At 38.6% G+C, this 13,195-nt stretch overlaps 2 protein-coding genes across 4 annotated transcripts in view; one reads left to right on the plus strand and one right to left on the minus strand.

The window, feature by feature from the left end:
* Positions 1 to 13,195, plus strand: part of DENND11 (DENN domain containing 11) — a 98,557-nt gene that overhangs the window by 50,386 nt on the left and 34,976 nt on the right. The gene's annotated exons all lie outside the window — the stretch shown is intronic.
* LOC105471269 (acylglycerol kinase) overlaps positions 1 to 13,195 on the minus strand; it is a 110,749-nt gene that overhangs the window by 14,693 nt on the left and 82,861 nt on the right. For all 3 annotated transcript variants that reach the window (XM_011723639.3, XM_011723637.3, XM_011723638.3), the window contains exons 11-13: positions 10,420 to 10,477; positions 6,040 to 6,190; positions 5,527 to 5,624 (exon numbers count right to left, since the gene is read on the minus strand). In XM_011723639.3, the coding sequence (XP_011721941.1) occupies positions 5,527 to 5,624; positions 6,040 to 6,190; positions 10,420 to 10,477 (307 nt within the window). The remainder of the gene's footprint in view (positions 1 to 5,526; positions 5,625 to 6,039; positions 6,191 to 10,419; positions 10,478 to 13,195) is intronic.

Here is a 13,195-nt window from a genome sequence, read left to right on the forward strand (position 1 = left end):
TTACTGGGGCAGAGGCCTTCAGGTGGTGGTGGGGGAACATGTCTGACAGCACAGAACAGCAAGGAAGCCCATGTGGCTGGAGCAGAGTGAGTGACAGGGACAACAGTGAGGAAGACAGAGGGAAGAGAGGAGCTACATCAGCAGAGCCTCATAGACCATGGTGAGGAAGCTGGCTTTTAGGCTGAATGAAGCAGAGAGCCACTGGAGGGTTCTAAGGAGGGAAATATGTTCTGGCTTCATTTCAATAGGATCACTCTGGCTGCCATGTTGAGAATTAAGACAGGAGTAGTATTGCAGAGGGAGACAGTGGGCTAGGAATTAACATTATAGATAAATGTGTAAGAATGGCCCAGGGTTCAGGAGCTCCCAGGAGCAATGATCTGCTCTGACAATAGGACACTGAGAGGTGGGGCTGGGGGGAGAGTTAGAGGAGGAGGAGGAAGAATGGGTTAAAGCAGTGACGAGACAGGAGGACAACCACCAGTCACCAGGCCCAGCATACAAGGGGAGGAAAAGAAAGAAAACACAGCCACTGCTTAAAGGCTATGGGAAAGACAGAGCCCAGGGGAGAGCCACGCTTCAGCTAGAACAGGGTCGGGAAACATTTTCGGTAAAGAGCCAGAGAGTGAACACTGAAGGCTTGCAGACCATGAGGTCTCTCTCACAGCTATTCAACCCAGCCATGGTGGCTGAAAGCAGCCAGAGAATGAATTAGCGTGCTTGTGTTCCAGTAAAATTTGACTTACAGACACTGAAATTTAAAGACAATTTCCACACGTAACAGAAAAATACTCTTGATTTTTTTTCAATGATTTAAAAATGTAAAAAACATTGTTAGCTTCAAGGCTGTATAAATACAGCAGCAGGATATTCGGGCCTGTGGGCTGTCCTTTGCTGACCCCTGTTCTAAAGCTTTGTTCTGGAAGCACAATTAAGTTACCTATAAAGAAACTGTGGTTCTTTGGAGGCGAGCCTTTAGCTTTGTTAACAGGGAACAGGGCAGCCTTTAGTCTAGAATTAATTTTGACTCACTAGTGAGGCGATACCTTTCTGAGGACATTACCCAATGCCCCATGTCTGAAGAGGATTTTCTACTCTAATTGGTTCGAACACGAACTATTCCTGGCTTTGTGAGAAGACTGACGCTCCCGAGACTGTCCCGCCTGCTCATTGCTAACTCAACCTCCATCTCAGGTGGTGGTTTCCCACATGCATGCACCTGTCAGTATTCAGCTGAAGATTCCAGAGGAAACCTCCATAAACTTCTAGCTTGGTTCTGGGTGCGGCTCTCCTCTCCATGTGGTTTTCTTGAATCCTGCCTTGCAATTCTAGCTGCCTTGATTTCTCAGAATTCTCAAAGGCCCCTCAACCGAGGGGGGCCATGGGCTGTGTGGGCTCCCTCTCCACAGGCAGTGGCCTCTCTCCAGCAGTCAGCTGGGGCAAGCGTCAGGCTCACCGTGTTTGACTCCCTGCTCTCTGGACTCACTGACCTATGCTGCTTGTCTCATACCAATGTCTCATACAGTTGTTTCATAGATTTTGTCTAATGTTTAAGGTGTTTAAGGTATAAAGCTGGTGCTTTTTGCTCCATCTTGGCCAAAAGTCTCACATTAGCATTCAAAAATCAATTCATTTTATTGCTTTGACAGATTAAATGAGGAAACTTTATTATCTCAATAGATGCTGGAAGAGTACTTGATAAAATTAAGTATCTAAGATATTTAACATGAAAGATAAAAATGTAGCAAACTGGGAATAGAAAGGAACTTCCTTAATCTGATAAAGGGTATCTATAAAAAAAGAAAACACATTAAATACAAGAATGAAGCAATGAAGACTTTCTCTCTAAATCAGAAATAAGAAAGACGATGGGGACTCCTGTTATTGCTACTTCTACTCAACCATGTACTGAGGTCCTAGCCAGTGCTCTAAGTAAAATGAAGGATTGTAAGGATAAGTATTTGAAGAGAGAAAACAAAACTTGCACTATTTGCATTGGCCATGACGAAATCTATAGAAAATTTGAAAGAATTCATTGAAAGAAAGTTAGATTAATAATAATTTAATTAGGTTGCTGATTCAGCATTGATATAAAAAGTCAATTATATGTCCATCTACTAAATCAGACAGAAAATGAAATTTTAAGAGATATTATTTAGAATAGCATAAAAATTAAGATAACTGGGAATATATCCAGCAAAAGACAGGATATTCTAGAGAAAACTATAAAACTTCATTGAAAGACATTGAAGCCCTAAACAAATGAAGAGATACACCCCGTTCATATTCGAGAGGAGTCAATATTGTAGAAATGTCATTTCTCTCCAAATTGATCTATGGGTACAATGCAGTGAGATCAATATTATAACATTTCTATGTGGGATTTAATAAACATTCTAAAATATTCATAGAACTCAAATGAGCTAAGAATAGCCAGGAGACTGTTTTAAAAAAAGAAAAACATGGAACTTATTATAAAACTGTAATAATTAAGAGAAGCAGAGTATTAATGTTAAGTATGAGAAAATGGAACAACAATAGAAGAAGGAGACTAGAAACATTTACATGTATATAGACATGATGTACGGCAGAGGTCTATTGAAGATCAGTGGGGGAAAATGGAGATTTCAATAAATGGTGCTTGGACAACTGGCACCAACTTTCTATTTGGAAAGAACATAAAATTGGAGCTTTACCTCCATCATTCACAAAACTCACTTATTAAGTGGGGGTATTTCCTTTTTAAAGAAAAATGGAACTATGTTGCAAATCTTTTTTCCCGTGTCAATAGATAGAAAATAATACATCTATAATAGACATGATTTTTAATAAATGTACCAAAATTTATTCAGTCTGATTAGTTCATTGCAAATATTTTACTATTATAAATACAGTGAGCATAGTTGTATAAGAGATCCTAATTTTCACACATTCTACACTTCTACAGCTTCTTTCATACACTGAATGTACTGGTTTTAATAAGTGAACATTTTGAGCTATTACACGGCAGCTACATTGCCTTTAATGTATTGCATTTGCTTTTATTTTTATAAAGAATTGTGCAAAAAAGAAATGAATTTGCTACTACTAGTGATAAGCAGCACAGTATCGTATACTTTTATAATAGGCACAAAGATAAAAAGCACTTGGCATTGTGAGTGTGGCTAATCTTGATCGCCATCACATACTCACTGAACTCAATCCATTCACTGGTACTCAGTCATCAGAGAAAAGAACAGTGGTAAAGAACATGAACAAAATACTCGAAATACATATTATTAAAGACTTGGTATAAAGGAGATGTATAATTAGAAATTTTATCTTTCTCTTTTAAATTCCTCTGGAACAGAATTTTTTGTTTTGTTTTTTTTTTTAGCATTCATATATCCAGTTTCACCAGTGTTTTTCAATTTCCATTATGTAAAAAAGGACTGCCTACATTATATATTCATCAGATTATTTCAGTAGGATAAATTCTTAGAAATACACCTGATAGGGCCAAAGGTATGCATATATTTTAGACACTTCATAGATACTATACCCAGTTGCTGAGATAGGATGTTCCAATTTATATTCCCATCACAAACACACACCACCAAGCTTTTAACCTATAACATGCTTTTTAGTCATGACAATTCAATGTTACTATTTTAATTTGTATTTCTTTTCCGAAATCACTGTTTCCTTACCTACAAAATGCAGATAAATATATTTACCTATAAGGATTACATAATATTATGTAAAATTCTTAGGACAGTGCCTAGCATGTAGTAAATAGCAAATATAAGCTATTTTTTCAAATGCTTATTTCTTTTATGAATTTTCTATTCTTACCCCTTGCTCACTTTTTATATTAGTCCTTTGCCCATTTCTTATTGCTTTATCCTAAGAGCTTGTTACAAGAAAAGTGAATTCCTGGTCTATCACATGATAATACTTTTCCCAATATGTCATTTAAAAGTTTAGAATATCTTTTTAAATAAAAAGACAAATGCATCAGTATGATTTTTGCCTTAAATGTCATGCTTAGAAAGACTTTGTCCTCCTTAAGTTTATACTGATAATCACTTAGATTTTACCCTAATACTTTTTTAACTTCAAACTTCTATTTTAAGTTCAGGGGTACATACACAGGATGTGCAGCCTTGTTACATAGGTATAAACATGTGCCGTTTACCCTAATACTTTAATCATTTTATTATTTTACATTTAGTTCTTTAATCAAACTAGAATTTTTTTATAGGATGAAGGGAGCTATGTTTTCCAAATGTTTTGCAATGGACATGTATTATTTTCATAATTAGAAAACAACTCAATACTCTGAATATTAATATTAGAATCAAACTTATCACTCTGTTAATATTGGAATCAAACTTTTCATGACATTCCAACTCCATCTGCTAATTTTCAGACTGGCCTAGACAACTGTGAACAGACTAATTTGCATAAAAGCTGAATGTAGTTAGTCCAGTTAACAATTACTTTCCTATTGGTATATTACCAAGGTTTTCTCTATACCAGGGTCAGTAAACTTTTTCTGTAAGTGACCAGATAATAAACATTTTAGGCTTTGGGCCATACAATCTGTCACAACTACTCAGCTCTCCCCTATAGCACAAAGGCAGCCACAGACAATGTATTTGTGAATGAATATGGCTGTGCTTCAATAAAACTTTATTTATGGATACTGAAACTTGAATTTTACATATTTTTCTGTTCACAAAAATTCTTCTTCTTTTGATTTTCTTTGTATCATTTAAAATTAGAAGATTCTTGGCTTCTGGGCTATACAAAACAGGTGGCAGACCAGTTTGCCAATGCCTGCTTTATTTCAATACTTTCGGATGTATTTTCTATAGCAGGACCACCCAACAGAACCTTCTGCACTGACAGACAGGCTGTATACCTGTGATTTCCAATATGGTGGCTACTAGCCACATATGGCTGTTGGGCACTTGAAATGTGGTGAGTGTGACTTAGGAACTAAGTTTTCCATTTTATTTAATTCTAATTAATTTAAATTTAACTAACCACATGTGGCTAATAGCTACCATATGGGATAGTGCATACCTATAGATTGGGCCTAAATAAATCACATGTAGATATAGATACAGATATATGTGTGTGGGTATTTTTCTCCTGAGGATCTAATTTGACATATTTAGTAGTCACGAAAATCGTGGATATTTACTCAAGTAAAAATTCCACAATTTTTTTCCAGTGACAAATGGGAATAGTTAATTTGCATTTCTAAAGCCCTCTTGCCCTAAGTTCTCTGAATGCCAATTAAGCAATGAGCAGAACATGTGATCAGAGCCCCAGAAGCATTTATGCCACTCCTGCAGGTGGCAGCTTCTCCTCATTGCTGTTATTCCTTAAAGGCACACCGCATCCTCTTTCCCCTGACCCTGCCCTCTCTATCTCCACAGGGTAAAAATAAAAATAACTGAATTAGTGGGAGCATTCTATAGCTGTTGTCACTTTTCTTAGGTACCAAATGCTTTTCTAATAAAAAAGCACACTTACTGTCGGGTCAAGCTGATTGTTCCGTGTTGTGATGGACAGTTCAATGGTGGACAGCTGCACATCTTTCCAGACCTCTGGGCTCACCTCTTGGGAAAGGGCTGTGGGAATCCATTAGATACAGGTCAGTTTCTTCCATTAACATTTAACCACCCACCACGGACGGCTAGCTGCTAGCTGCTCAGCTCAGTTTCTCAAGCCTTTCTGCTGACTCTTTGCCTTCATTTTATTTATTTCATGCTTCTTATACATAGAGGTAAAAATGGCATCTCTGTGCCTAAAACATCACTACCAAAAGCAGTCACATTAACAGAAAGATTGTGCACAGAGACTGCTACACCCATTGATGGCACATTGCTTGGGCATGCTCTGATGGCACACAGAAGGATCAATTCAGTGATTCCTGAAAGGCTTCTCCTGCTCTAGTTAAGTCTCTCAAACTGATTTTGGAGGTCTACTTTAGGGCACTCCTAAACTGACCAGGGCCCTCCAATCCTCAGTCGCCACATTGCTCACCATCCTGTGGTTGTGCCCAGTAGGATGCAAGCCTTCGTAATATTCTCCTGTACAAAGAAGGTCTTTGTACAGGGGTCTCCTCTGGTTCACTGGGAGGTCTCTCTGTAGGTCCCGTGTATGAGATAGAGGCTTGATGAGTCTGAGGCCACTCCTTTTAATGTGGAGAGAGAAAATTGTCTTATGCATATACAATTCCACTCTGGGAGTTTCTCTCAGTAAAGGTTATTTATTTGTCTCTTTATACCTGCTAGAAAGTGAATTAATAATCTCCTCTCACTGGATGGAATGCTAATTTGGAGCATGGAATCCTCAAGCTTTCTTTTCCTCTTAAAGCTAGATCTTAAAAACCATGAATTCAGCAAGTACTGCCTCCACTGCTCCCCCTAAAATGGACTAACCACCACCATTTACACTTGTCCAAAAGGAGGGTGAATGAACATAGGGTCATCTGTAATAAATTCATCTTTGGCTTACAGATGGTGATGCAAAATGAAACTGAGGAAATCCAGTTGCATCAAGTACCTACCTCACTTCTGGAATCTTATTCCACACACAGGACAGAATGGTTTAGCCCAGGCTCACAATCCAGCCCAAGGCTTCTCACTTCTGCTTCAAAGTCCATCACCCTCACACTCTATTTTTTTTTTTTTTTTTTGTCTTCTGCGTCCTGGCATCCCAAGTCCAGTGTCAGCCTGGATCACATCCTGACCGCATGAATAATTAAAACCATACCCTAGCCTCTCAGCCCTTGACATCACCTCCAATTCACCACATCCACCCATTTCCATGGCCACATCCTGGCCCCTAATGTCACCCAGAACTATTTCACTTTGGAAATCTAAAACTCTGAGATCCTACCCTCTAATCACATCCCATATTCTTCTGGTTGATTCTTTTGTGCCCATTGTGTCTCTTAGGGTGAAATGCTTCCCTGTTCTCAAGTTTCCAGGTGGTGAATTACAAAACAGTAGCAACACTGGCTTCTCTCACTCCACCACTTACTCCTCCCCGAGTCTAGAAGGACCAATGCATGGATCCAGCCCCTTCCTTTTTCTCTCTGACAGCAGCTGTCCTTGTCTCAAACGTTCACTACTTCTTCTAATTTTTATGTGGTGAAAATTAGCTTCTTGTGGTGGTCTCTGCCCTGAAGGAGCTGTTTCAGTGGATACTTTCAGTTCACAGTATTAGGAGATCAGATAGAGACCACGTATCTGTGCTCTGTCCTCCACTCCTGCTGACATTTATAAAGCTGACGTTTTGATCTTCATCTGCCTAGTTCCTACATTTGTTTTCATACCTTGGTTCAAACTAAAAAGAGGAAGAGAGGGGTTTTATTGTGGGCCTCTGAAGACCTAAATGCCCCAAGTTTTCAATCACACTGAGGATTCTACTCCCTGACCACTCATTTTCCCTCAGTGCCAAACTGATAGTCCATTACTTTCAATCGGTTTCTTTTTCCACTTACTCCAGGCTCTCCTGTGTCTTTATTCTTCTACAATATGTCCTAGAAAGTCCCAATTCTGGATCAGCCTTGTCACTAAGTTCCTGTACTCTTACATCATGGCTCAGTATTACTAGAGGAGAAAATGATACTCCTGCTGAGTACTAATATGGGGAAAAGCAGTCACCCAAAGGAGCATTCGTGTCTACAAATCGTTAGCCTCAGGTCTTCAATGCTACTTGATAATCCTAAGCCTCCTCCATTCATCTTTCTTCAGAATCCCCCATACCACTACCCACCGCCTTTCTGACAGGATGACTGCTTCCTATACTTCAGTGAGAATATCAGGGACGTCAGTGAGAATACCTTAACTTTCTCTAATCTCATTTTTATCTGGACCTACCCTTTACTCCTCTCCTGTATCAATGAAAAAAGGTGTCCCTTCTCCTGTCCAGGGACAATCCAGGACTCTGGATCCCACACCCTTCTACCTGCTCTTGGATTTTGCCAATTCAGTCATGCTTTCTGTCTCCCTTCTCCTCACCTCCTCACATTCTTTTCTTTTTCTTCAGTCTAGAAACACAAGGATATTCTCCACTTTTAAAAACTCCATATTGATCCCATGTTTCTCTCAGCTTTTGCCTTCCCTATCTCCTTCTCTTCAAAGTCAGGTTTCTTGAAGGAGTAACCTGTCCTTGCCATCTCCACTTCTTTACATCACTTTTATGTCTCGACTTTCTTCAACCAGGCTTCAGCCACCACACTTTGGAGGCTGCCCAGCTTTTGGAGGCTGCCAAATTCGATGGATACTCTCTTGTCTGTATATTTAAAGTCTTTGCCTTTGCTTCTTGAAACTCTTACTTTTCTCTTGAAATTCTCTCTTCTATTGGCTTCTATGTTAGTATTCTCTCCTGCATTTTCTCTTAGCACTTCTCAGTCATTTCTGGTAGTTCTTTAAATGTTTATGTCCCTTAGGGATATTCCTGGCCATCTGTACTGAATGGTAATTTCACCCAACCCATGGTTTCAACACCGCTCACACACTTATGACATTTGAATCTGTTTCTGTAGCCCAGATCTCTCTGCTGAATTCCAGACCTAAATCACAATTGTATCTTTGCTTGTCTGTACCACAGGTATGTTAACTCTACATAGATTAAACTGAAAATTTCATCTCTCTTCACTCTAGTATTATCAACATCAGTGGAAAACTCCAATTACCAAACTCTAGTCCCTCATACCAGAAATCTGATAATCCTATATTCTTCTGACTTTTGAGGTTCTAACTTAACAGTTCTTTAATCCGTCTTCTACTGTCAATACTCACTGTTACCTCCTTAGTCTATATGTTACTTCCCACCTGACTACTTTAACAATATTCTATCTAATGTCCTTGACTTGAGCTACCTATATCCTATCTGTTTTTCTGTTTAGAAAAAAACAATTTTTCTAAAATGCAAATCTGCTCATGTCATGCCTCTGCTTAAGACTCAATAACTCCCCATTGCTTTAAGGATAAAAGTCAAATTGCACATCAAACCCTGCCATAACCTGCCCTTACCTAACCCACTGGCTTCACTTCCTGCCATTTTACTGCATTAATCATAATTAAGGGCCATGTCACACCACTGTGACTTCACACAGCCTTTAAATGTTTCAAAATTTAGTGTAAGTGTCACCTCCCCTGGGAAGATTTCCTGACCCTCACTAGATTGAGATGCCCCTCCTCTCTGCTCCCGTCTTAGTCTTTCTATCTGTCTCTCACAGCACTGGCCTAACTGCTGATTTGCTTACACTTCCCTCCCAGCATATGAATACTTCTACTGAGGGCAGGAAACCTGTCTCATTTGACTTTGTATCCCAAGCATATATCAACAACTGTTTGCTGAATAAACGGTGGAAACAGTTTATATTCCATTTAAATATGTAGCTACTCTGTTTCTTCCTAAATGCACTCAGAACTCCACCAATGAAATTATTCCCTCGAGGAGTAACCGATTTTACTAATCCAGTTTGCCCTTGGTATATAAAGACCTTGCCCTGCCAAGTTCATTTTTAAAATTATATACATTTACTTCTAGTAGTCTAGTGATTTTAGGGTTTTACATTTAATTTTTTAATCCAGCCAGAATTTTTTTAAAAGGTAAAGGAAGCTATGTTTCCACATGTATTACTTTTATAATTAGAAAAACACTCAATAACTCTGAATATTAACATTAGAACCAAACTTCTCACTACATTCCAACCCCATCTGCCAATTTTCAGACTGGCCAGCCAAACTGTGAATATGCCATTTTGATTTGCATAAAAGCTGAATATAGTCTGTAGTCCACAGGTAAAGATGACTTTTCTATTAGCATTTTCACTAATAAAAGTTGTTAGGCTTTTCTCTATGCCAGTATTTTCTATTGTATCATATAGAGTAGCACTGCCGAACAAAACTTTTTCTGATAATGGAAATGTTCCATACCTATACTCTCCAATACAGTCACCACCACCCATACTTAGCTAGTATAGTTTGAAACCTACTGATATAAACACAAACCTGTACAATTAGATATTACATATTCAGATGCAAATCTTCAATTCATTTCCAGGTACTAACATAGACAAGCATACAAATAATCGGTGGGACATAGGGCATTATGTTCAAGGTCTGTCTGGCAAGAGAGTGAATTAATAGCAAAGGGAATTAGAATGCTAACGAGAGATTAAATATGGGTTTGGAAGTAGAGGGAATGAGTTGGTAGATGAGGGGTGACTGCTTATCAAAACAGGAATGCTTTTTGTATTTATACTTAATCAAACATGCCCTGTTTTAGTGTTGAAGCATGCCACATTCATCTGTAGCAAGGAATTAAAAAAATATACCAAATATTTGCATTACAGAGAAACAACAAAATAACACAGCAAATATCTACATTGTAAATCACATTTACCTTAAGAGTGCTGAAAAAGTGGGCTGCTTTGATTTTTAGAGGCCCAAGATACCAGTACCTGTGAAAAGACCAAGATAAAAATCTGATAAGAATATCAAAAGAACTATCATGTGATAGATACCATTCATGGCAGACAATACATTAGAATTACATCTCTGCTATGAGTGGCTATTCTGGTAGCTAGGAGGTTATGGCTTAGTATAAAAGAGTATTACATCCAATTTTAAATCCACATTTCGATGCCTTGTCAAGTTATATGTAATTAGTTAGTTATACAGTAAAGATCCTTGCAATTTATGAGAGATATATAACCAGGCTCCCTGAGTCACTAAATTCACAACATCCTTTAAACACATCCTTTAAGCCATAGAATACAGTTCGGTATACAGTTGTCCCTCAGTCCAAAGTCTGCAGATGTTCAAGTCCCTGATAGAAAATGGCATATTTCCACATAATCTATGTACATTCTCTTGTATATTTTAAATCAACTCTACATTGCTTATAACACTTAATACGATGCCTACACATCACTTCATTTGCACGGATTCAACACAGTACTCGGTGTGCAGCCAATTCCAGTTTTGCTTTTTGGAATTTTGTGGAATTTTTTTTTCCCTAAATATTTTCTCTCTGCATTTGTTTACATCTATGGATACAACGGGTCAAGTGTACATTCAAAAGGGCTATGAGTAAAGGATGATGCAGCCACACGAAGATGCAGACACTGCATGCTCTGATGTGCTGATCCCAAGCTAAATGATTAGATCCTGTACACCATGTCCTCTCACACAAACAAACGCACATATGCACACTCAATTAAAATGTGCAAACCAGCATAATTTCACATGACTCCTGTTATACAGCTTCAAAATGGCAAATGTTAAATCTGGGAATAACGAGAATCTATTGCTTATTGCTAAATACATAAAAGCTACTGGAGAGAGGAAGACACCTAATCGGAATTAGAAAATGGCATAAAGTAGATTCTTCTCTTAAAACTTATCTCTGTTAACAAATCACTCACCATTAACTGCTCTCTATTGATTCTGATCATATACATTTATTTAGCATCCACTATGAATGTGGAGGAAACAGAAGAAATATAAAGTATAAATTTCCCACTTTGGGAGCTTATGATTTGAGAAAATAAGACCCAAATAAGTAAAAGCAAACAATGAATGACTATACAGAAAAGCATAAACTGATCACTGCTTATTGGTAAGGGGAATCAAAAAGAGACAAAAAATCATTAAGGGCCTAAAATCATTGGAGCAGCCATGCTTATAAAATGAATGGCACAGAATAAAGTCAGGGTACAAAACTTAGAGTATGGGAAACAGGATAACAGCCAGAGAAAGAGGGAAAAGCTTAGAAGTAAAGATGCATAATTTCATAATTAGGGGTGATGACAAGAGAAAGTTGGGCCTGGAATAACAGACAAAGAGCTTAGATATAATCCAAGAGGGAATGCAGAAACATTCTAAATTATTATTCAGGTTGATATTGTGCTACTACTAATGAGGCCCTGATCATCTGATTTTTTTGTTTTTTGTTTTTTTTTTTAATTTCCTTTATAGTTTGCTTCTTTCCGTAGTTAGCCAAGTAGAAGGTCATCTCAACTCAGGCAGTTACCTTCTACATATTCCTCAGTTTCCTTCATCTCTACCAATAGTACATTTTGCCACTGTCTTTGTAGTCTTCTATAGCCAGCTAGGAAATGATTTCTCCTATCTCTACCATTTCTTTCTTAATACAAAGAGCAACTCAGTGGATGGGCCTAGCCAAGGCAGCACGTAATGACAATCAGAATTTTAAAATTCTTTGTTCAGAAACCAACCAAGATATGGGGCAAGTATATAAAGTAGCCCTGAAAGTGTTGACCTGTACTGTGCTTTACTGTTGCTTAACACATTTTGGAAAGCAATTTGTCCTAACCAGACTTTTTTAGGGAAAGCTAAGCAGTTTCACTTGGTGAGCTGCTGGATTTGAGATTTCAGATCAAACACAAGGTAATTTGTGGAACCCCATAATCATGGCACACTTGCAAATAAAAAGATGCGAAATACTTCAGAATGCAACATGTAATATAATATGGTAATGTCTCTCTTTTGACATTGCACTGTCAGGAATCTCATTAGCAAGAATAATAAAGTGAAACAAGTGAGAGAAATTTCTGTAAAAAAAAAAAAAAAAAAGCATGGGAGGCTGGCCTATCAAGTGAAAGAGCAATTTCTTGAGAGCTATGTGTGAGATCAGCCACAATTCATTTAAACTATACTCAAACTGTAAGCCCTCGATTTTAAGAAAAAGTAAAGAGAAAATACCACCCACCAGGCATGAAGCAAATCTCACACGGTGTCCCCTTTAGTCCTGCTCAGCAAGCCCTTGCCTAACTTTACCTCTCCACAGCAGATGGAACACAACACACCCTCTCTCCAAGCCAAGAGTTTCACCGCACACAATGGATTCTCCAAAAATAAGTCAATTCCCATGAAAACCCAGTGCTGGCCCTCTCATCAGCTCCTCAGCAGGCCTGTTTCTCCCGCCTCACGGCACAGCCAGGCGCCGCCTTTCTTCCTCCTCTAAGAGCAGCGGCCTGTGGTCTTCCAGTCTGCGAGGCCTTCACAAACATACCTCTCAGGAAAAGTTGTCCGACTGCAACAGCGCCGTAAGGCTGTAGCCCAGGCAGTCCCTTCCACTTGGTAGCCAGCTAAGCAGCTGCAGAATGACTGGCAATCCAGTTCTCCCTACAGCCTAGCTTGAGCCTAACCTATGC

Source organism: Macaca nemestrina, chromosome 4, assembly GCF_043159975.1.
Source record: "Macaca nemestrina isolate mMacNem1 chromosome 4, mMacNem.hap1, whole genome shotgun sequence".
Classification (NCBI taxonomy): domain Eukaryota; kingdom Metazoa; phylum Chordata; class Mammalia; order Primates; family Cercopithecidae; genus Macaca; species Macaca nemestrina.